This window comes from Budorcas taxicolor, chromosome 20, assembly GCF_023091745.1.
Source record: "Budorcas taxicolor isolate Tak-1 chromosome 20, Takin1.1, whole genome shotgun sequence".
NCBI lineage: Eukaryota > Metazoa > Chordata > Mammalia > Artiodactyla > Bovidae > Budorcas > Budorcas taxicolor.
Window position 1 is genome coordinate 31,857,597 of NC_068929.1, and position 26,548 is coordinate 31,884,144.

General features: G+C 36.4%; 1 protein-coding gene across 1 annotated transcript in view; it reads right to left on the bottom strand.

Annotated features, from left to right (window-relative positions):
- The window catches only part of PARP8 (poly(ADP-ribose) polymerase family member 8), a 185,668-nt gene that overhangs the window by 22,839 nt on the left and 136,281 nt on the right, over window positions 1–26,548 (bottom strand). The window contains 7 exon segments of the mRNA XM_052659163.1: window positions 162–229; window positions 2,634–2,699; window positions 3,948–4,073; window positions 10,225–10,317; window positions 24,039–24,134; window positions 24,230–24,280; window positions 25,752–26,316. Of these exon segments, the coding sequence (XP_052515123.1) occupies window positions 162–229; window positions 2,634–2,699; window positions 3,948–4,073; window positions 10,225–10,317; window positions 24,039–24,134; window positions 24,230–24,280; window positions 25,752–26,316 (1,065 nt within the window).

Here is a 26,548-nt window from a genome sequence, read left to right on the forward strand (position 1 = left end):
GTTTTAATTAAAGTGAAAGTCATTAAGGACTCCTGGACTATAAAATCACCAGTCCTCACAGGATTGAGGAACTGTAGCATTGCAGGTCTCCACCCCCCTGCCTTAAAGCAGGCAACAGAAAATGATGCTGTTTTCATTAAGAGGAAAACTAAATTTTATACCATTGCAGTAAGGGATGAGCAAGGGGGTCTTGTTTATCCATCTGCTTCTTGATTTCCAGATATGGTGCCTGGAAAACAAAAGTCATTATGCTCCTTGATTTTTCTTAAATTATTTTACTTTTTTTTTTTTGCAAAAGGAAAATCACCTTGAACAGGTATGTCTAATCCAGTTAAACGTGAAGACTTGTGGTTGTGACATGATAACAACGACCATTACCCTAGTTGCTTCTCCCCAAGATGACATGAACTCTGACTTTCCACACTGCACAAAGGACTTGCCAGAACATTTGGATAAAGGGCTTAAATCAAATTTCAACCTGGCTCCCATGCACTGGGCCAAGTCCCTAGACTCCTGCTGAATCTTTGCTCAAGAAAACCCAATGCTGCCAAAACAAAAGGTACCAACCCACACTGCTAACCATTCAGTAATTCTCTACTTACCTCCTGTGGAATTTTCTAGTTCCCCAAAGTCCCTTATTTTCACTTCTCTGTAGCCCCTTTTTGTTCCCTCTTTGATTTCACCTTAGAAACCTTGGTCTCCTTGTTTTACAGGGAGGTGACCTCAGCTCACACTGCCAATCTCTCTCCTCTACCGCAGTACTTGATTAAATCTGTCTTGCCACCTTTACAAGTGTATGGTCTCTCTTTGACATTTTTAACTTTTAACTGACATTAAAGCAAAACTTGTAATAGCTATAATCGTGCTTCTATCTGAGGGTACCGACACTGGGTAGATCATTCCATGAAAAATCTGGACAAGATGTACATAAGACAACTCCTTTTAAAAGTATTGATGGAATTCACCCAGACAATTAACCTTTTCATAGAATGAAAGGCAATCTGTTTACGGCAATTTAGGTCTCATCGGTAGGGCAGTACATTCTAGAAAATAGGATAGTATAATGTTATATTTATTTGGAGAGGTTTAAAGCATCTGATGCAATAAAACCTAACAGTATCCTTATGAGGTGTATGCTGAAGGAGGATGCAGCTTTACTCTTTACCATCTCAGCAGAGAAGAAACTGAGGCATCAAGCAATCAAGCAACTTGCCCAAGGTCACAAGCCACATCACTGATGAGGAAATTACACCATGTGGGCCTCCAACCTCCCAAGATGACACTCAAGCATCTCCACTGCCTCCTATTAAAATAGCTTACACATGACCCAGAATAAAGGAGGCAATTCTTGGCACAGAGCTGATCCCAGAGACAGAGTCTGCAGCTATTCTTAAAACCAAGAATGATCTGGATCTATACAGTACAAATACTCCATACCAAAGTCTTTGGTGGCGAAAAGCGTATAATCATGGGTAAGATACTGCGGTAGGTTCTTTCTTCCCCCTCAGTGGAAATGCTTTGATTGTTTTCTTTTCCTTATACAAATAATACAAATAATTCCTTTTGTTTGAAAAGGAATTCAGATAATGTAGAAAGGGCATAGAAAAATGGCTAGAAAGAATGATGGCTTTTAAGCAAATAACATAGCTTAAAAGATCTATTTATCATTGTCTGACACCTACTATTTGTTGAATGAATGAATATTTGACTTCATAAATAAGTATCACAAGAATTAAGAATAAAATTTGGGAATGTAAAAATGTACTTTGTCAGGACATCTGCAAATGGAGTAGATGTGATGGTGGGGGGAGGGGGCGTGGCACAGAAGCTTTGTGGGCCCCAAGACTGGAGAAATCACTATTCCTTCCCCAGAGAAAGGCAATGAGTGAGAGTAACACTTATTATAAACCTGCAAGGGCCTCTAGGGCAATGCAAGCCTTGAAAGCACCATATGCAAACTGAACCCACAATGCGTGTTGTTGTCAATTACAGGTTATTAATTTCTACTTATAATGATGAGCCTTAAACCTTTCTCCAAGTCTTTGGCAGCAGAAAGGCCTCAATAATTCAATAAGATGTGCTTTTCCAACTGTTGGACTATAGCCCAGTAACATATTAGACTTTCGTAATAAACCCAGATCCTTGCTCATCAAACTCTTCCACCAAAGCCTCCCTAATGGCCAAAAATATAAGCTCTCAAGGAGTCTGGTGTCTTTCAAAGTTGTTTTGAGATTTTGTATAAATATTCAATATTTGTTTTTTTTTAACATTACAATGATGTTTTGAAATGACTACCATTAATTAAAGCTGACAGTCTAGAAGATAGTACCAGATTTAACTTTTGCCTTAAGATATTCCAACAAATTCTCATCTGAGCTTGAGAACAGAGAGTTAGGATTATATTTATGCAATTACCCTCCAAAGTCACAGTGGTAGCATGCCAAAACACTGATGTGATTTCATTAAAACATCCTAGTACAAAACAGTTTTAAATTTTTTATGATTTTAATTACACTCTCACACAACAGGAAAGTCTTCATTTTACTGCACGGTCAGTACTCCCAGATATTTTAAAAATATCATTTCACTCAAGCTAAACTGAACTGTATAAGACCACAAGATGATATACTTACTTGTGTCATTTCTCTAATAGAAGTTATGCTATCCAGTGCTTTCATTACTCGATCATAGTTCTTCTTCTGTTTGAAGGGGGAAAAACAGCATTCACTACAAGCCTTTGCAGGTCTGCACATCACTAGGCAAACATATTATTTCTGTACCTGAATTTTCCATCAGGGTCAATTTGAAAGCAATGAGTGTGTTGTGTACATAAAAGGGAAGACTTTAGTAAGATGGCTCAAGGACATAGCATTTATAACTGAGTCAGAGGGAAGAAACAAGAAAACAATGCCAGTTTTAGTGTAAGTTTCAGTACATAAAACCATGTTCAGCTTACAGGGGAAAAACTCTTAGTACAAAAAAGCTATTAGGCTCCTGATTTTTGTTTTCACTACTAAAAAGTTAAGCCATGATGAATAGAGTAAGCACAGAATCCTTCTGAAACACGAAAATCCACTTTAAATCTTATAATTTCACCTTGCTTTTATTTTCTGTTGATTAGAAGGTTGTTACCAAAAGAGTGTGACTAGTAAATGTGTAAATGAGACCATACGCTCAACAGATAATTCATTTTTAAGAATATTGTAAATATGTGTGCTATTACCACTTATGAAAGAAGGAAAGTTTTTCCTAGGAAATTTTATACATTGTTTCCATAAAATGATTTCAAGATGAGTAATAATAGAAACTGAAGCAATTTTGTCTCTCATGCAACTTGAAAATTGTGTTATTTCAGAAGAATTCTGCCTAACCTCCATGAATATTTACGAAATTGGTGTCTCAAGAAATGACAGCTGATCAACAATAGTAATTAAACTTTTAGTAACCTTCAGATAACTGGGGAGGGAGAGCAGAGAAGGCAAGAGAGGGTAAAATAAAAATACAAAAGAAAAGGGAAAATTTGTCCCCTTACCCATGATTCTTAAAAATGAGACTACATATGTTATAATCTCAAAAATAATACGTAATGAAATTAAAAGTCGTATCAACCATTATAAACCATTTAATTATAGCTATTTACCTACCTTCTGTGCAGTTGGAATGAGTAAAGATCAGCATGGGAGGGAATTAAATGGGTCTAGTTTCGTGACAGTAAAGTTAGGAAAGTGATTTTAAAGGAGAAAAGGAGAGAAACAGGGTACATGAAAGACAAGGTGGAAGTAAATCAAATTTGTGGAAAAGAATCGTATTTGCTAAACAGATATAGAGTTCACGACAGGTCGTGGATTTGATAAGACGGTAATTTAGCTAAGAAAGAAGAAAGCTAGTGAGACTGAGTCTCAATTATTATTACAGGAAACGGGTGCTGTGCAAGGGTGATTACTTACCCTGGGGTTGAAGGCCAGCATCTGAGGATCGTTAGGATCTACCACAGAAGGATATGGCTCGAAAATGACAACTTTTCTAGGAGATTCCAATGCAGACCTACACATGGATACTAGTAGATCTACCACCTTGAAATACACACATAAGATAGTTACTACCCTTCAGGTTTTATTAAGAGTTTTGCCATTGTTTCTCCCTCTCATGGTAATTAATTGCAAAGACTCAAGATAGCTATTAATCTCTGAAGTCTTTAATTTGTGGCTTTAGACTAAGTTTGACCAAGCTTGACTATTAATTTAAAGTAATTAATACACGTTGCTTCCAACTACTCACATTTTAATATCTCTGTCTCTAATATGTCTTTGTCATGAATACATACAATGTGCTAACAGTGTTGCAGGCTCTATGGCAAGACAGTGCACAAGGCAGGCCCTTGCTCTTGTGGAATTCACATTTCAATGGAGAAAGTGTGTTGAAAAAAACAGTTACACAAATATATGCTTAAAGACAGTTCCTGGCAGTGTCAGATGCTATTAAAAATAAAGCAGGCTTACGAGACCAAGGCAGCAGAGAGGACTGTTTCAGAGGGGCTAGGAAATGTGGTGATGTTTCTACAGAGACATGAACAAAGTGGGAGAGGAAGACGTGTGACTGTCTAGGAAGAAACTATTCTAGGTGAAGGAAACTACAGAGAATGAGTCCAGCCTACTCCAAGAAAAATAAATATCCTGACATCATCTCACTTCTTCCTACTCTCCTCTGACAAGGGCCATTAAAGACCGTTGGCTTGTTAAACAAGATGATTTTATTCCTATGTTCTTCTATGATTCTTCTGGACAATTTTCCAAGAGGCAGTAGTATGTAGCAGTTAAGAGCATGGCTCCCTTCCCTAATTCCCAAAACAATATGCTTTAGCAACCAAATCAAGAAAACCAATACTAAGTAGAGAGAGCTCATCAGAACACAAGTATCTATAGTGTGATAACAAGAGGCCTCATAAGGAAGCAGCTGACTTAATCTTTATAAGGAAAGACAGCGCCAGGAAGTTTTCAAACAGGCATTTAAACAATGCACAGTAAGAGCAGGACAATTTTTGATTCTTAAAATGTGGTTAATGAGGAGGCACTGTGACCTAATGACAGTGGGGCTCACTCTGATGTGTGTATACTCACAAAACACATCCACCCAATTATAGCATCCAGAATTTCCAGTGACTGAAAACAATTAGCAACACTCAAGCCATAGAGTATAGGATCTATAAATAACACCCCCCAAAGTACACAGACATAGATACCCCTAGGACTTACTCAGAAAATGATAAAACTAGAACAGCTAATATGTCTCTACTACATTATTCCATTTATGTGTGTATGAGCACACAAACTGGATTCTAAGCAACAGGTATAATAATAAAGATATACTACGTAAGAGAAGACTCTACACATGGACATCACCAGATGGTCAACACCAAAATCAGATTGATTATATTGTTTGCAGCCAAAGATGGAGAAGCTCTATACAGTCAACAAAAACAAGACCAGGAGCTGACTGTAGCTCAGATCATGAACTCCTTACTGCCAAATTCAGACTTAAATTGAAGAAAAGTAGGGAAAACCACTAGACCACTTAGGTATGACCTAAATCAAATCCCTTATGATTATACATTGGAAGTGAGAAATAGATTTAAGGGACTAGATCTGATAGATAGAGTGCCTGATGAACTATGGACGGAGGTTCGTGACATTGTACAGGAGACAGGGATCAAGACCATCCCCATGGAAAAGAAATGCAAAAAAGCAAAATGGCTGTCTGGGGAGGCCTTACAAATAGCTGTGAAAAGAAGAGAAGCAAAAAGCAAAGGAGAAAAGGAAAGATATAAGCATCTGAATGCTGAGTTCCAAATAATAGCAAGAAGAGATAAGAAAGCCTTCCTCAGGGATCAATGCAAAGAAATCGAGGAAAACAACAGAATGGGAAAGACAAGAGATCTCTTCAAGAAAATTAGAGATACCAGAAAATACAAAGTGTTGGTGAGCATATGGAGAAATTGGTACCTTTGTGCAGGGTTGATGGGATTGTAAAATGTACAGCCACTACAGAAAACAGTCTGGAGGTTCCTCTAAAAAAGTTAAAAAGTAGAAATTCCAGAAGGGTCCTGCTGGAAGTGACTATCCCACTTCTGGGTACATAACCAAAAGAATTAAAATGAAAACATCTTTAAGAGATGTTTGTACACCCATGTTTACGGCAGCATTATACACAATAGACAAGAGATGAAAGCAACCAAAATATCCATTGATGGATGAATGGATAAACAAAATGCTACAGACACATATAACGGAATATTATTTAGCCTAAAGAAGGAAAAGTCAGTCACCTCTTACAAAATGGATGAACCTTGAGGACATTATGCTAAGCGAATAAGCCAGTCACAGGAAGTCAGATACTATTGACTATAATCATGAAGCATCTAAAGTAATCAGATTCACAGAAACAGAAAGAAGGGTGGTTACCAGAGATGGGGGTAGGGGAAAATGGGAGTGTCTGAACAGGTATAGAGTTTCAGTTCTGCAAAGATGAAAATGTTACAGAAATCTGTTTCACAACAATGTGAATATATTTAACACTACTGAACTGTGCATTTAGAAATGATTAGTGTAGTAAACTTTGTTATGTCTTTTTTACAACAATAAAAAAGGCAAAAAATAGATACAGTAATAATCTGATAAATGTTCCCCTTTCAATCAAATATTTTAATTAAATACCTTGAGCTGAAAGCTTCAAATCAAAACTACCCAAATAACTGCATTGTTTTGCCAATAATTTCAAAGTAAATTATAGTGAAAATAATAGATGTAGGGGTAGAGAATTTAACTAATAGAATATTTTTGTTAATGTACATCCTAAACTAACTTCAAAGTAACAGTACAACTACTCTGGCAAAATTCCATGCTGTCCACCAAAGTTTCATACGTTGCTTCCAAGGTATAATAGGGCTACTGCTTGGAAGCAACTGCTCTGCAAGCAATATTTCTACCCTTTTGTCTACATCAGACCATATGACTGATCTTAACCCATGGACAGTAAGCAGAAAAGGGCTGAGCTGATGGACAGACAGTGCTCCTTTCCTCTCTTTCCCTCTACTATACACCACATGTTGAAAACACAGCAGACCCACATGGTGGACCAAATCCATTTCCTTCAATGATGAGAGCTACCCAACAAACATTCTAACCAGACAGTTGTAGAGTTAGAAATAAAAGTGTACCGTATTAATAGTTTATCTATTACAGTAGTCAGATTTGGAATCTTGGCACAAAGAAAGGTTTATACTACAGTTTTTGAATTTGTATTCTATTTGCAGATGATAACTTTTCCATGGAATAAAATGATGTGTTTTTTTGGAGAAGAGGTAAATTTAAAATTGTAGACCACTGGCTTTCAAGCATTTCAATAGTAATTTCTTTTTTGTTTTTTAAGAAAATTGTATGTAAGAGCCTCAGTACATAAAAGAAATAAAATAAAATGGAGCTGCCTTCTAGTTAAAGCAGTATTTGGAGGCCTGGAATTCCAGCTGTTGACACACTCTCATCCCAGACCAGTCTCCTGCAGATCCCTCTAAGGAATGTTCATGCAAGCTCCAGAGCTCCTCAGAGCCCCATGAAAAATTTAAGAGTCAGCTGATGAAACAAGACCACAGAGATACAGTGCTATTTAGAAAAAGAATCCAATTACATGTAATCTGTAAGATTACAGCCAGAATACTGGGGTATATCTTTAAAGAAGTTAAAAGAATATTCTGCATTGGCATTCAAGTAGAATCACTAAATTCTCTAAAAATTTTTTTTTTGATATTGATCTTTACAGCTGAATCATTAAATTGATCTAAGTGAAAACTTGTGTCTTGTTACTATTGTTACATAATCCAAGTATAATTTCACTTTAAGATCCATTATTTTTAAACATGTATCTATAATTAGAGGGGAAAAAAGCACCTATTATTCTATCAACTTAGCCTACTGTTAAGAGGTTAATCTTCCTTCTAATCAATGTGCATTATTTCTAGGCTTTACTTTCTTCCCTGATTAAACTGTATGAAAAACAATTTACATCCAGTAAAATGCTTAAGTATTAACCATACGACTCAAACAATTATACATATACATACACACATACATATATACCCATGTGAAAATACATGTACTTGTGTATGTATATTCATATACACCTGTGTAAAGTTTATTTTTACATAGCTATACATAGCATAAATTAAAGTATCTTTTCTTTTTTGAGCAATATTAGTTTCCAAGGGATGAGAAAACCTTTTACATTAAAAAAAAAAAGACTCACCACAGTCAGATAAATTTGAGAAATCCTCCAAATATAGGCTAGTCATTTTCTTCAGTTTTAGAGATTCTTAGAGCTTTTAGTATGCAAATTTGCACACACTGGATGCAAAGGTAATATTAAGCTGGATTTTTAAAGTTTATTTTAATCATGGACTCATTTTTTTCCATATCACAACTGGTCAATGTTCTACTGTTTGCTTCATTTTCATTTGTAGCTCATTACATCACAAATACTACCCTTAAAATGTCCTCAAGTGTTTGCATCTCATTTTAGCTCATCAGTGGAATGATTAGGTTAAGGGAGTGTAAGTCCACGAGGCCTGGGCTGCCTGTGTTAACTGCTTTATCTTCGTCTAGTGCACCACCTGTTACACAGCAGGCATTTGATATTTACTGCAGTGATGACCATATGTCCCTTGTATGATCATTCTTCCCACCCATCTTTGTGAATTTTTAAAAATTCTCTTACATTTAGTTTCCTTTGATTTTTAGTAAGGTAAATATTTTCTCATGTTTCTTTACTAACTACAGGTTCATATTTGTGAATTGTGCATTCATTTCCTGTATTAATTTGTAATGATATTCATGTTTTTCCTCTCAATTTTTATGAGCTTCCGTGTAATTAAGTTAGTAGCAAAATACACTTTTTCATAATTAGCGCTTAGTGCTCACTAGTTTTTTCAGGTAAAAGATGTAAAATATGTATGGACTCAGATCTGTTGTTTTTTTCTTTCTGATTTCTTATATGGGCATAAATGCATGAACTAGATGCCCTACATAAGCTGTACATGCTTAATGTGACTCTTCTCCAGTTGAGGTATAATACTTTGAAACACCTGTAATACTTAAACTTTTAAAGTATAAGTCTTTTGGAATTTGATTTTGCACACAAGTGTAAAGACCTAAAAGTGCTTCTTCCCTGCAAGTCAGTTGTTTCCACCATACTAAACCATTTTTATTTGATGACATGATGTGATACCTCCCTTAATATATAAAAAATGTATTTAAAACTTGAACAATTATGGGGATTACCAGACTTTCTCGTCAGTACTTTCCTTGCCAGTACTGTATTTTGTTAAAATACTACAGAATTACATAATACGGTTTTGTGTTTGGCTGGTCTAGCCTCCTTTAATTAACATGCACTATTTTTTGATTTTTGGAATTTTCTCATCTATTAGTATTTCAGTCATGTTCAATAAATGAACAAAAACTAGTTGAAATTTTAATGAATTACATGATGTAATACATTTTGGCATCTTTACAATTGTTTTTTTTTCCTTTCCAGAAACATGGGATGCTGCTCTACTTCCAAGTTTTTTCTTTGTTTTTATATTTTTCTTCCTATGTTATAAATACTGCTATTGTAAAACTGAATGCTCTCTTTTTATTACATGTTCTGCCTATTACCTTGTCACCTAAGTTTTAAAAATAAATTGGCTTCCATTTTATGGAGAAGGAAATGGCAACCCACTCCAGTGTTCTTGCCTGGAGAATCCCAGGGACGGGGGAGCCTGGTGGGCTGCCATCTATGGGGTCGCACAGAGTCGGACATGACTGAAGTGACTTAGCAGCAGCAGCAGCAGCCCACTACCTTTTCACCTGAGTTTTAAAAATAAATTGGCTTCCATTTTATAGCACTGTAACTTTACAAATAAATTTTACAGAATGCAAGGGCAAGGGTTTCAGTAGCTCAATTTCACCATATAAAAAAGAAATGCAATTATTTTTCAAACAATTAAAGTTGGTTTAACTTCTCTTGCCAACTGTAAAATAAAGTTGGCAAACTGCAGTGTCTATCTAAAAATATCAAATGACGGTTTGCTTTTTCAACGTATCAAGAACTATCAAAAATTTGCCCCCAAAGAAGGGCAGAATAAATAATGTTTTCAAATCAAAATATAAAATAATTAGTATCATGTGTTAGTACCTGAGCTCCAGTTGCTATTTCATCAGCAGCTTCATTCATTACTCCCAGGGTTTGAAAAGCAAATACACACAGCTCTCGTTCACACACCGTAGGCTACAGAAGAAAGGGGAATCAATTCAACATTTTTTCTTTTTACCATCTTCCAATTCCTAAAGTAAATGTATGATGTTCTTTAAAATAAATAGAAAATGCAAAGTTTTAGAATATTATTAATAAAAAGGAAGAGGGGCTTCCTGGTGGCTCAGTCATAAAGAACTGGTCTGCCAATGCAGGAGACACGGGTTCTATTTGTGATCACGAGGATCCCACATGCTGCAGCACAAATAAGCCCAAGGTGCCACAACTACTGAGCCTGTGCTCCAGGGCTGCGGAGCCACATCTACTGAAACCCACCCATCCAGAGCCCATGCTCCACAACAAGAGAGGCCACCGCAGTAAGTCCACACAATACAACTAGAGTAGAGCCTCCACTCGCCACAACTAGAGAAAAGTCTGTGCAGCAACAAAGGCCTGGCACACACAAAAATAAATGAAAGTTTTTAAAAAGGAAGAAATACTATCCCAGAATCCCAGAAGTCGCTCAGTCGTGACCCACTCTTTGCGACCCCATGGACTGTAGCCTACCAGGCTCCTCTGTCCATGGGATTTTCCAGGCAACAGTACTGGAGTGGATTGCCATTTCCTTCTCCAGGGGATCTTCCCAACCCAGGGCTTGAACCTGGGTCTCCCACATTGTAGACAGACACTTTACCATCTGAGCCACCAGGGAAGTCCAAGAAATACTATCTATATAAATATTATTTACACTAGTCTTGGTATGGAAGCAACCTAAGTGCCCATGTACAGATGAATGGATAAAGGAGATGTGGTATATATAAATAAAATGGAATACCACTCAGTCATAAAAAAAAAAAAAGAATATTGCCATTTGCAAGAACATTACGCTCACTGAAATAAATCAGAGAAAGACAAATACTGTCTGACTTCACTTATATGCATCTAAAAAAACAAAACAAATGAGGAAGCATAACAAAAATATAAACAGAGTCATAGACACAGAGAACAAACAGGTGGTTGCTAGGAGGGAAGGAGGTGGTAGGATGAGAGAAAACAGATGAGGGAGATTAAGAGGTACAAACTTCCATTTACCAAATACATGAGTCATAGGGATGAAATGAACAGTGCAGGGAAGATAGTCAATAATAATGCAGTATCTTTGTATGGTGTCAGATAGTAATTAAAGTTACTGTGGTGATCATTTTGTAATGTACAGAAATATCAAATCACTACATTGTGCACCAGAACTATCAAAATGTTCTATGTAGGTCAACTATACTTCAAAAACAAGTAAATTCATAGAAAAAGAGAACAGATTTGTGGTTACCCGAAGTGGAAGGGTAGAGGGAGAGGAAATTGCGTGGAGGTGGTCTAAAGGTGCAAACTTTCAATTACAAGATAAATAACTACTAGGGACATAATGTACAACATAACTAATATAATTAACACTGGTGTATGTTATATATCAGTTCAGTTCAGCTCAGTCACTCGGTTGTGTCCGACTCTTTGCAATCCCATGGACTGCAGCACACCAGGCTTCCCTGTGCATCACTAACTCCTCGAGCTTCCTCAAACTCATGTCCATGGAGTTGATGCCATCCAACCATCTCATCCTTTGTCATCCCCTTCGCCTCCTGCCAGGATCAGGGTCTTTACAAATGAGTAAGTTCCTCACATCAGGTAGCCAAAGTATTGGAGTTTCAACTTCAGCATCAGTCCTTCTAATGAATATTCAGGATTGATTTCCTTTAGGATGGTCTGGTTGGATCCCCTTGCAGTCCAAGGGACTCTCAAGAGTCTTCTCCAACATCACAGTTCAAAAGCATCAATTCTTCAGCCCTCAGCTTTCTTTATAGTCCAACTCTCACATCCATACATGACCACTGGAAAAACCATAGCTTTGAGTAGACGGACCTTTGTTGGCAAAGTAATGTCTGTTTTTTAATATGCTGCCTAGGTTGGTTATAGCTTTTCTTCCAAGGACCAAGTGTCTTTTAATTTCATGGCTGCAGTCACTATATGAAGTGATTTTGGAGCCCCTCAAAATAAAGTCTTTCACTGTTTTCATTGTTTCCCCATCTATTGGCCATAAAGTGATGGGAACGGATGCCATGATACTAGTTTTTGAATGTTGAACCAACGTTTTCACTCTCCTCTTTCACTTTCATCAAGAGGCTCTTTAATTCTCCTTCACTTTCTGCCATAAGGGTGGTGTCATCTACATATCTGAGGTTATTGATATTTCTCCTGGCAATCTTGATTCTAGCTTGTGCTTTATCGGGCCTGACATTTTGCATGATGTACTCTGCATATAAATTAAATAAGCAGGGTGACAATATACAGCCTTGACATACTCCTTTCCCAATTTGGAACCAGTCCGTTGTTTCATGTTCAGTTCTAATTGTTGCTTCTTGACCTGCATACAGATTTCTCAGGAGGCAGGTAAGGGGGTCTGGTATTCCCATCTCTTTAAGAATTTTCCAGTTTGTTGTGAACCACACAGTCAAAGACTTTGATGTAATCAATAAAGCAGAAGTAGATCTTTTTCTGGAACTCTTGCTTTTTCGATGACTCAATGGATGTTGGCAAATTGATTGATCTCTGGTTCCTCTGCCTTTTCTAAATCCAGCTTTTATGTTACATATAAAAGAGACTAAAATCCTAAGAGTTCTCATCACAAGGAAAAAAAGTGCTTTTCTTTTTATTTTGTATTAATATGAGATGATGGATATTCTAAACTCAGTGTGATAATCATTTCATGAGGCATGTAAGACGAATCATTATGCTGTATACCTTAAAGTTATACAGTGCTATATATCTCAATAAAACTGGAGAGGGGATGGGAAGAGCTATCACTTTATTTTAAAAAATTAAATTTCTAAATATACGTAACAATTAGTAAATAGCCATTTTACCGATATAGTCAAAAACATTATTAAAAATTCAATTCAGTTAGTTTTAGGCACTTGCACTTGGAATGATTTAGCAATATGTGAAAATATCCTTTGGATCTATCCCAGGTGGCTCAGTGGTAAAGAATTCACCTGCCAAAACAGAAGATGCAGGTTCAAGCCCTGAGTCAGGAAGATCCCCTGGAGGAGGGCATGGCAGCCCACTCCAGTATTTTTGTCTGGAGAATCCTATGGACAGAGGAGCTTGGGAAGCTGCAGTCTGTGCAGTCACAGAGTTGGACATGACTGAGCATGCATGCACAAAATATATCCTTTAAGTAGAAAATCCATCTTGCTTGCGTAATACACATTTGCACGGAAGATGCATTTAAATTTTCACATTTGCACAGAAGATGCATTTGAAAGTAGATACCTAAACTGGTGATATACTAAAAAATGAGATTCAATCCCAAAGCTATGTAAAACGAATCTACAAAGGAGAATTCCATTTCTTCCTAGGTAATTTTCTCTGGAAGAAATAAGCATGACTCTGCTTACTTGCTACCTAACTCTTGAAAGACTGGTTTTGTTGCAAAGATTTTTTACTTCAATAATCTCCTGAAGTCAACAGCACTGAAATATATACTCTGCAATTGCTTTGGAAGACCTCTCATCTTTCAAATCTAATACAGTGTCATCTGTTTGATTTATCTCATCTCCCGAGTTACATCGCATTAGGTAGCTGATGAAGCCTAACACGATGCAGCCTGTGGTGCCCAGCACAGCAGAGAGACGTATTTGTTAGTGCCACTGCTCCCATGCTCACTGACTTCAGAGGATAACTTCGTCCACTGCTTAACTAGTGGGGAAGGAAAGCCCCATACTAAGCACCCTTTATGCTCAGAATGGGCCCACGTGGTGGCTTTGTAGACAAAAAGCCAATCACACAAAGATTTCTGATTGACATTCCCTAAAGAAAATTTCCCCTCAAATAAATTGATGTATTTTCTTTGTCAGTCTTAAAAAGACAACTTCTATTTCAGAAACATAGGAAAACTACCTATGGCAGGAAATTAATTGGACAAAGTTCTTCATCCAGACTCAAGCTACACACACTGCTGTATGCACTTGGATAAACTTAGAGCAGACTGTTCAATTTCTACTACTGTCACTTTAGCATTTAACTTAATCTGGTCCTATTTTTTCATGTGTATCTATGTGCATGTATGGCTGCCCCTCAATTTCTCCCACTGACACTGGGCTGTTTCTTTTGTTTCTTTTTGTTTCTGGGAGCATGGTATGGTCTGAAATAATAAGAGCAACCATTTTATTGCACACTTACTATAGCATCAAACACTATATTGATGTTTGAGTATAATGAAACTGTAAACAAAAAAGAATCCAGGGGAAGGCAAGCTTTGGAAATCATTAAGGGGCCACAGGAATTAATTCATATTCCAGATACCCAAAGTTCACTGAGTAAGTAAACAGAGACAAAGAAGGTACTTTGTTTTTAATACTACTATTCCCAAACAACCATACAGCTTTTTTTTTTTATGATCAAAATCCATCAATCCTAAAGCTGAATATCATGATAAGGATCATTTAATATATACGAGTAATGAACATTTTTAAAATGCTATATTTGAACCCTGGAAAATTTTTAGTTTCTTTTAAATTAAAAAGAATTTATTGGGGTATAGCTGATTTATAATGTAAATTTCAGGTATACAACAGAATGAATCAGTTATACATTTACATATATTTTAGATTCTTTTTCCATACAGGCCATTACAGAGTACTGAGTAGAGCTCCCTGTGCTATCCAGCAGGTTCTTACTAGTTTTCTATTTTATATACACTCTTGTGTTAATCCCAATCTCTCAATTTATCCCTCCCCCTATTTCCCCTAAGTAGCTTTGTCTTCTAGATCCACAACTCTACTTTTGTTTTATAAATAAGTACATTTATAACCTTTTAAAAAAGATTCCACATATAAGCGATATCATATGATATTTGTCTTCCTATGTCTGTCTTCTTGAACCTTGGATAGTTAATTATGTTTATTTTGTGATCATCCTAATATATATATATATATATGTATATATGTATATTTACACACATATTCAGGGAATAAAGTAGAAACTAATTTTTGGCATTAATTGTTGCCTTATTAAACGGTATAAATGAAAATGAAATAAAATACTCTGCTAAACTAGACTGGAAGGTAATTATTTGAAATTTGAGTATTCTATCAGCATACTTTGTCCCCAATCCTAGAAATTCATGGGCCACCCTGACTTTGTCTCAAACGATTTTTTACCAATTTTGCCCAGACCGCCTAGTCTTTATCTTGAGTAACAAATGAGCAACAGTTCAGTCTTTTCTGAATGGTTTCTCCTGCATTGCTGTTTCATCCTCCTCCCAGACCTATTTCCATTCCAACCTCTAAATCTCCAAATCACATGGATTTATCAATTGACCCATTATTTTAAATTATAAATTTACAATTCTAATGATAAAGCTATGGCTTAATTTCTTTATAAACACTCCTTTTCTTTATTGCATTTTTTTCATTGAAAAATGGCCTTTCTTCCCATACTCAAATTTGCAAGGCTAATTTCTAAGGATATCCTATTACTGCAACTGTTTGAAGAAGGAAATCAGGTACAATAGAAAACTTGCTTTGTGGAGGGGGGCAAGAAACGGTATTACCATTCTGAAAAATCTGAAGTATAGCTACACATTATATTCTTATAAAAATAATTTTATCTTTATTTTTAAAATAGTAATGATAGAGGTAGTAATATTGCAATTAATTTATGTACCACAGTAGGGGTTCCCAGGTGGCTCAGTGGTAAAGAATCCACCTGCCAATACAGGAGACGCAGATTCAATTCCTGGGTCAGGAAGATCTCCTGGATTAAGAAATGGCAACCCACTCCAGTAGTTTTGCCTGGGAAATACCATGGATAGAGGAGCCAAGTGGGCTATAGTCCATGGGGTCACAAAAAGACTTAAACATGACTTAGAGACTAAACCACCACCACCACCACACTAAATGCCAGTGAATTTTACAATAACAATGTTACATCTATCAATCATTTTACTAGACCATTCAATAGAGTATTCAAGATATAAATAAGCTTAATTTTCAGATAATTATTTGCCAATCTAGTTTTTGTAGATAACTGTTTATCCACATTTTTTATGAGAGGAGTTCAAAATGTCAACACAAGATGGCATACTAAAAGAAAGTTCTCAAATCACAAGTAATCAAGACTAGATGTCTCACAGAAAGGACATCCTATTCCAGGAAAGCAAGTGATTCATTCCTCCTTAATAAAATATACAGTTATATTGCAATTAGCATTCTCCCACTTTGAGCATACTGCCAGCCAGTGCCCTGCTCCCAAGAAAATCTGCTATCACTATATTATTTGCATAGAAAACTCCAGTCTCAATTCAAAATAAAACATACTCATGGAATAGCTACTGCTGGATAAGCAAAACTGTATGTTTTATTAAACATGACTTAATAAAGTATACGTGCCTAGATATCACCAGCAATGTACAGTTACCAATTCAAGTTTACAAGAAATCTATTAGCTTCAATTTATAAAATATTGCCTATTCTTAATGTTATACTATTATATTGCCTTCCAATAATTAGTCCCTATAACTTAAACTGTAAAACCATGGCAAGTCCCTCCTGCCATTACACATAATATATCTGCAATATAACATTCACTCTGCACCATTAAAAACATGGGGAACTTTATATGTCCCTAAATTAAGATTCATTTTAGAAATTTTTAAGCTAAAATGAATACTTTTTTAATTTTACTTGAATCAAAACAATTTAAATGTGAGCAGTAAAAACATGACTCAAAAAAATTATTTTAAGCCTTAAAGAATGTTTTAGAACCAACTGTATTTTAGAAATTTTGTGTTTTCAATGAATTTAAATTACTTCCTACTGAAAACAGAAATAACACAACTCAAGAATCCAGCTATGTATTTATATATAGCACAGTGTAGGTGAGTGGTTTTCAAACTCTTTTTTGCTGTGATCATTTTTTTCAAACAAAATATTTCATGTAAGCCCAATATATAAAACAGATGAACATGGATGTTGTTCCAGCTGGAGCTTATGTGCACAGTTCAGTTTTCCCAGCTACAAAACAGGCATAAAATCAGATCTAGTTCACCAGGTTGATAAAAGGACCAAGAGAGAAGAATCAAGTGAGATAAAGATTATAAAATCTCCTTGAGGTATAGAGAGCTGTTGAAATATTGACACTATTAGGTAAGCTGGATAGTGTGAAAGTTGCTCAGTCATGTCCAACTCTTTGCGACCCTAAGGACTGTAGTCTGCCAAGCTCTCTGTCCATGCGCGTTCTCCAAGCAAGAATACTGGAGGACTAGAGTGGGTTGCCATGCCATCCTCCAGGGATCTTCCTGATTCAGGGATTGAACTCATGTCCCTCACATCTCCTGTCTTGGCAAGCAGTTTCTTCGCCACTAGGGCCAGCTGGAAAACCCCATCTCTTCTACTTATGTTAACTAATCTATACACAGAAATATGTGTTTAGTAAGAATTTTCATTGAAGCATATCATGACACGGTACTTTTATTTTCATACCCTTGGTTTATCAAAATTCTTAATTTGTTTCTAAAGCATGTCTTACTAAAATAGAAATGAGCAATATAAATACAACTTAATAATTTAAAAAAACTAGTGTGGAAAACACATGAGAATAATTAAGAATATTGACTAGAAACACAAAACCTACAAGCCTTTAATTTTCTGTATTTCCAGATTTATAGTCAGTTCTTTGGGTTCTTTTCAATGGTTTGGAAGAAAGACACATTTGGAGCAAGGCAAGATTTACTGTCGATTAGGAAAGACAGGAATCCCACAGAGATCAAGACAGATCCATAATGAAATAGGATCAGGCCTGGTTAGGCCTCAATATACATGCTGATCCCTACTGCCTCATAAAACTAACGCTGTTGTTTGATTATTAAAACCAATTTCTGCTCAATTTGGATGTAAAAATATTTATGTTTTAACTAAAAGTTTTTTGGCATAATTATTTAGTTTGACCTGTTATTTCAAAACTTGCCAAGTTAACTTCTGCGAGATGGATTTGGGGGGAGAAAATTGGTCATGCTTTCTCATCCATTCTCTAAATATTAAGATATGAAGGTCAGACTTAAATATAAGAAGACCTACCTGTTTTCCTCTTAAGTAAAATGGGACATATCCAGGTTTACCTACCTACTCAGTTTCTCAAGATTGGTCTTGGGAGTGCCTTAAGCTATGACCAAACTATAGCTGAGTATTGTTAACTTTACTCTAACAAGAACCTTAGTTACAAACATTTTTCTAAGGTCCACAGCAAAACTGGGTACAAAAATTACTAGGTTCATGGATTTCTTTGACTTGACTTTAGTGGGATGGTGCACTATTCTCAAGAGGTGACGTGAGAGTCTCAGGCCTGATAACACAAAGCAAGTAATGTGGGACATTTCCACAGGGCAGGAGAAGAAAACAGATCATAATTCTTTTATCACATGCTAATGTGGGAAACAAGAAAGTCTGTTAACCAGGGACACAGAGAACACACACCCAGTGTCACTGACAAAGTTTCAACTTTGTAGGGACACTAAGCCACGCAACCACGTGAGTGGTTCCAGTAGGATTCAGCAGCTCACATACAGGGCTCAAAGAAGACAAACACCTGCATTGATCCAAGAATGGGGCTTAAGGTGAGTATAACAAAAAGATAAGGGCACTAGGAGTTTACAGGCTGATAAAACAGTGGTGATTCTGGCAGTAAATCCTCCTTTTCCTCTTTTACAAACACACTTAATGAAGTCCAAAATCAACATTCTAAAGCATCACCAAACAGTCTATAGCATCAACACTCCAGTTGATTCCAAAATACAGAGAACTAGTGATTTGGTTTTGGTTTGGTTTTCTGATGGGATTGCAGACCGTACTTCCAAACTGAAATTCTGGGACTCTGAACAACCCTCCTGATAATGTGAGTTTTATGCAGATCTAAAGTATCACATGTCAGAACCCACCTGAGAGTGATATTTATAACCTTTGTAAACAAAAGAGAAAATCAGAGCCTTGTGGTATTTCTAAATAAGTAGTTTAGTTCCTTATGTTGCAAAAGTGTGACAAGTTTGCCTAGACCTCTGAGGAAAGTGACAGAACAGGAAATTAGTGACTAAAATTTTAGGACATTTGGGAAATAGGAATAAGTGGAGACTTATGTCATTTAGAAAACAATCAGGCTTGAAGAAAAGAGAAAAAAAGTGAGAAACAGTTTGAATTTTGACAGAGAAATCTAACAAATGTAACAAACATGAGGCAGAAAATCTATGGAAACAATTCTATCTAACCATTTAATCACCCATGGGGCTATAACATCTCTTTTTTATAGCTTGGGGATTTACTGCAGTTTTTAATGTGTTACATGGGCTGAGAATAAGTGACCAATGAGTCCATTTATTGATTACTATCCATAGGAAATTACATTTGTAAAAATTGTTATACATTATTGAAATGATCACTATACATTATTGAAATTATAGCAAAATACATTGCAATGGAAATATAAGAAAGAAAAAATGAATATGCCTGATTTAAGTGAAATACCTGTTTAATACAAGGAGGTATTCTGTTTACTTTTCTTCCTTTGCATATGAGATGTTTCTCTATTTTCATTTCCTGATCTGATTTCATATGTTACTTATCTTACTATTTAAGAAAGTAAGGTTTCTGATTTCCTTAGATATCAGCCTGAATTACAGCAACATAAAACCGCTTGATAAACTATATTTATTTAAAAATGTTGTCTTCACTTTTGTTTATGAAAGCATTTCCATTTCTAGAAATAGACAGCATACTTAACTGGTACAGAAAGACAGAGATAAAGTAAAAGAAACCTTGGATCAAGGTACAGAGAATACTAGTATCAACTATGATCTTTCTATCACCTATTATTGGAATGAACTGCTAGTAAGTAAACTGGGAAGAGCAAACTCCCAACACCAAGTGTAGTCAATTTCCAGGATGTAAAAGTAGTCAGTTCAAATATGTAAGTAAAGAGCAGCATTATGATTGAGAACCATGGCCTTGGTGTCATTCTGCCAGGATTCAAATCCTGTCCCTATTAATTACTAGCATTGTGACATTAAAAAAATTACTATTTTCCTCATCTATAAAGCAGGGGTAGTAATATCCATCCTCAGAAGGTTATTATAAGGATTAAATAAAATAATCTATGCAGTGAAAGTTGCTCAGTCATGTCTGACTCTTTGCAACCCCATGGACTGTACAGTCCATGGAACTCTCCAGGCCAGAACACTGCAGTGGGTAGCCTTTCCCTTCTCCAGGGGATCTTTCCAACCCAGGGATGGAACCCAGGTCTCCCGCATTGCAAGCAGATTCTTTACCAGCTGAGCTACAAAGGAAGCCCAGCCACCAGGGAAGATCCATGTAAGGTACTTCAAAAACATGATTACAAAAAAAAAAACACCCAAAAAGCTTATGCTATTCATAACATGACTATTATATCCTGCAATGAAAATATTATTGCCATGGATTAAGAAATAAATCAAGGTCCACAGACGCACAATGACAAAATAAAGATGAGCCTTCTTAGTGGAATAAATGAATATGATAAAATGATTCTTTCTCCTTTCATCATAACTATACATTTCTGGGTATTGAATAAAAATAACAATCTTGTACAAATCTTTATTAAAATAAATGCTGAGTCAGTTAATTTGGTTTCAGATTAGCAATATATCTCTTTGAGAGGAAAAACTATTAAAAAAAGCATATGAGGGGCAAGAAAAACTTTGTTATATATTTTCCAAAAGCAATAAAATGAAACAAATATAAAACCTGACAGATGACTGTGCTCATTAATGGCTGTTATATACGTTTTTATAACATAAATCTTGAAAGGCAAAACTGTTCTAATAAAACTACCTGTTTCCAGGCTTTATAATTTATCTTTTCAAGCATATAGGATAAATTTCTCTTAAAAAGTGCAACAGACTCTAGCATAGTGCCTTATACTCATAAAGCGTTTAATAAATGTTGATGATTTTGAAATCGGACAGAATCAGGTTCAAAGTTCAGCTTCCAGTCACACAGCTGGGGAGGATACTAACAAAACTGCCTACCCTCTTTGAATCTTAATCTCCTTAGTTGCACCATGGGCATAAAAATACCTAAACCACAGAGTTCTGTGAAAATCAAATAAGGAAGCAATATGCAAAATACCTGGGGCTTCCCAGGTGGCTCAGTGGTAAACAATCTGCCTGCCAATACAGGAGATGCAGGTTCAACCCCTGGGTCAAGAAGATCCCCTGGAAAAGGGAATGGCAACCCACTCCAGTACTCTTGCCTGGAGAATCTCATGGATAAAGGAGTCTGATAGGCTACAGTCCATGGGGTCGAAAAGAGTTGGATGTGACTGAGTGACTGAGCACGCACTCAAGCATGCAAAATTATCTACCCAGAGTATCTGGCACATGGTGCATAAATCATCTGCAAATAGATATCATTTTAGTATTTCCTGTCTAATCTGGATACCTTCTATTATTTCTTTCTTCTTAACTGCCTGGCTAGAACCTCTAGTAAAATGTTGATTAGAAAAGGCACAAAACTCACACTTCAGATTAGAAAACGCACACTTCTTGATTCCAAACTTACTACAAAGCTACAGTAATTCAGATAGTATAGTACAAGTATAATAACTGACATACAATCAGGGGAATAAAATCAAGAGTCCAAACTCACACATCTATGGTTAAATCATTTTCCACAAGGGAGACAATATCATTTAATGAGGCCAGAATAGTCTTTTCAACAAATGGTGCACAGACAACTAGATATCCACATGCAAGAGAAGGAATCTGAACCTCAACTTCATACCATAAACAACAATTAACTCAATGTCTTACATGTAAGATACAAACTATAAAACTCTTAGAAGGAAATGCAGGTATACATCTTTGTTACCTTGGATTAGGCAATACCTCAATTGATAAATTTGGATTCCACTAACATTAAGTTTTGTGTGTCACAGGACACCATTAAGAAAAAGAAAACCCACAAAACAGGAGAAAATACCTGCAAATCATATCTCTGATAATGATCTAGTATTCAGAATATATAAAGAACTCTTGAAGTGAAGTGAAAGTCGTTCAGTCATATTTGAGTCTGTGATTCATGGACTATATAGTCCATGGAATTCTCCAGGCCAAAATACTGGAGTGGATAGCAGTTCCCTTCTCCAGGGGATCTTCCCAACCCAGGGATCAAACCCAAGTCTCCCACACTGCAGGTGGATTCTTTACCATCTGAGCCACAAGGGAAGCCACAAAGAACTCTTAGAACTCACTAAAGAAAGCAAACAATCCAATTAAAAAATGGGCAATGGATTTAAAGAGATATTTCTCCAAAGAGGACATACAAATGGCCAAGAAGCACATAAAGAGACGCTCAAATCATCAGTCATTAGCAAAGGACAAAGCAAACCACTATGAGCTACAACTTCCCAATTCATAGGATGGTTTCAGTTGGAGGAAAACAGAGGTGAATGGCAAGTGTTGGTGAAGATGTGGAGAAACTTGAACCCCATCAAACACTGCTGTTAGAAATCTAAAGTGGCACAGCCACTGTCAGAAAGTTTGCTAGTTCCTGAAACAGTTAAACAGAGTTAACACAAGTCTCCAGCAATTCCATTAACTGATGAATGGATAAACAAAAGTCACATAGCTGTATAATGGAGTATTATTCCACCATTAAAGGAATAAGTTATGAGAAACACTACATAGATGAACCTCAAAAACATTTTACTACCAAGTGAAAAAATGGCCACATAACATATAATTTAATGTCCATTCATATGAAATTTCTAAAATAGGCAAATTCATAGAGACAGAAAATATATTAGTGGTTGCCAGAGGATGAGAGGAAGGGAAGATTGGGAGTGATTACTAAGATTTACGGGGGTTCTCTTTTGGGGTAATAGATTCTGGAATTATAGAAAGTAGTCATAATTGCACAAAATTGACAATATTATTTTTAAAAAAACACGGAATTGTACACATTAAAACAATGAATTGTATATTTATACAAATTTTATCTCAATAAAAAAACTGCAAAAAAATTTCAATTGGATAATTTTCCCTGGAAAAGCATTTACACATTGATTCTTATTTCCATACTTCCTTAACAATGTCACAAATGCGTGAGTAGGCAGCAAAAAAAAATCTTTAATTCTCTGAGTCTACTATATATACCTCTTCTAACTGGAATAAGGACTCTCCATTTCCATATTAAATATCTTATTCTTTTTCTTCTGTGTTTTTTTTTTTTTGCTTGTGGGGCCTTAGTTCCTTGACCAGGGATTGAACCCAGGCCCTTGGCAGTAAAAGCATGGAGTCCTAACCACTGAACCGTGAGGGAATTCCTCCTACATTAAGTACTGTAGATTGTGTGGTTTTGAAAACAACTGTGTTTACAAGTTTACATACATATACATATCAATATGGATGGACACAGAGGTATATAAAGACAGACCAACAACAAGGTGATAGGCGCATGTAAGAAATACAGCTAAGAAATAGTTTCCTAAAGTGAAACTGCTTGTTGATCTTTCACAGAGTCCTTCAGAGATAGTGATACATTTGTCAAAACTATACAACTTTGTGTATTAAATAACTGACTCAATAGAGAGCATTTACTGTAAATGCAATTATTTACTTGTTTATATCTTAACCTTCTTCATTTCTGTTCTAAACCAACATTCCACCAGTGAGAACTTACCCTAAGCATGGGGCCATTCTGAAACACATGTGGTTCATCACAAACCACACAGTACTCATTTAACACAGGGATCCGCTGTTCAGCAAACTCAATTGTCTGAATAAGACAATAAAGAGAAAGAATTAAGTCAAGTTCAAGAAGGATTTGAAAACCCACTAAAGGCTGAACTATTTCAGAGGCTTAGCTCATACCTGCACTAGGAAGCCACGGTCTCGTATTGGAATGCATTTGGCACCATTTGGCTATAAGAAGCAAAGTAAAAAGAAAATGTTTTTAAATTAGGAAAAATATATAAATTATAGTGTTTTACTTTTGCAAGAATGAATGCAGACCTGTAAGTGAATCAAATCACTGATTATGAGACTAAGATTTTATAATTTATTATAATGTCCTTTCTTCCATTATTATTGCAATCTTTGTTTAAACTAAATGAATTGCATTCTTAATTTCTGATCTTCTAGTAAAAATGACTGGGATCTCTAAATGATCACAAAAACTTGCTGTCTCTGTCCCTGATCACTGAATGTTCTCACTTCCTCATTTAGACTATTCAGACTCATTTTACAACTAGATAGAATTATTCCTCCAAGGATGTATGAAAGAGGTACAATTCCTCCAAGCTACTGAAAGGGGTAGAATACTAAACACCATATTACACTCAACATAATACGGTAGGACAATGTATTATGGGAGGACACGAAGACATTTTCTTTCACAGAATATCTAAAATTATCTTTCTTGAGTGAAACTAACTATGGGACACTTTCTACTATGTAACTCTGACAAAATTAATTTTCTGTATGTCTTTGATAGTTTTGAGACCATATGGGCTTTTAGGGATGTCCACCTAAAACTACCAACATAGCCAAATATATTTTCTTCACACAAAATTTCACAGTATAGTTTACAATGTAATTTCAGAAATATATCTATACAAGAGCACCATGAACACACATACACACCAGTTTACTAAAAGCAAAGAAAACTTTTGGTCAATTATTTTATGTAATTATAAATAAGATAGGTCTGCTTCTTTATCTGAAGCTGGCTATAATGCTAATCACTCTAGAGGCAAACTTTGTGTAAATCTGACTCCCAGTAAATACCACCCAAAGTACTTAAGTTTTAATACAATCTCCTGCCAGCCCCATCTTCACCACAAAACAGCTTCAGGATAAAGCAATTTCAGTTTTATAAAGCAGACACTGAGAGCAGCTTGAAGTAACGCTCTGGGATACAGCGGTTAAGTATTACTTTTCTCTACAAGTTCACAGGCAAAGCGTTCCACTTATGTACAACAGGAAGGATACCACTCTTAGTCTTTAGACAAACTCTGACTTCCACTACTTATGTGAGAAAACTAGGGATTAGATAAACCTGCTTAATTAAACATTCAAAATGCTATGCTTGCTTCGTGAATTCAATGGACTTCCTTCTATTTTTAGGAGTATTCATTCCCATGACAGGAATCTGGACTAGACCTCACATCCACAGGAACGTTTGTTTTTCCAGAATCAAAACGAACATTCCAGTACTAGCTGAAAATGTCTGGTATGCAAAGGAATATTCAAAAGAAAAAAAATAGTAAATCTTCAAAACCCAAAACAAAACCGTGCATCTTTGACCAGACATTTGCAACACAGACATACTCACAAAACCCTCTCCTGCCCCTTGGCTAACATCTAAGAACTGAAGATGAAAATATGTACGCACAGCAGGCTGGGAAGATGAAGATGACGATGGTGTTAAGATACCAATGAGCCCTGAGGTAAGAGAGAGCCTCCTGCCCTCTGCATTGGGTTCCTTGAAAAGCTCCGTTTTGGATGACTTGGGGGCACTGGAGTAAGACTTGCTGAGCAACTTGTGATTCTTGAGTCCGTATAATTCTTCCATTCTGAGGTTACTGGAGTAAGACCTGCTTAACAGTTTGTGAGGCTTCAGGCTGGCATTGTGCTCACAGCGCGGGTCTCCAGAACAAGAGCGGGTCAAGAGTTTGTGCGACTTGAGAGCAAGGCAGTCCTCCTGCTTGACGGCTGCAGGGCAGGGACGATTCAAGAGTTTGTGTGATTTAATGGTTGTCACTGCCTGCTCAGCCCGGGGGTCGCTGGACAGCGAGCGCCCGAAGGTCCTGTGCGGCTTCGGGGCGCACACGTCCTCCGTCTTGACGGTGCTGGAACAAGTCCTCCGCAGTAGCTTCTGCGTCTTGGAGATCCCGTCCTGCTCCGATTTCAGTTTAGATTTGCTTTTTCCACAACCAGGGGGAGGATAACTTGGCGACCTTTGAAATCGAACAGTTAACACAGGGCAAATCGTGAGTGTAATAGACCCTGGAGAACACCTGTTGAACTCCATCAACTCAACTCTGCTTCAAACACCCTCTCTTTTAAACCCAGCCTATCCAGTGAAAACTGAAACCAGAAGTATGTACCGAAAAATCACAGGGACTGAATTCTATGTTACCTGGAAAGCAAACAAAAAGGATTGATTGTCCAGTTTGTTTTTTTTTTTTC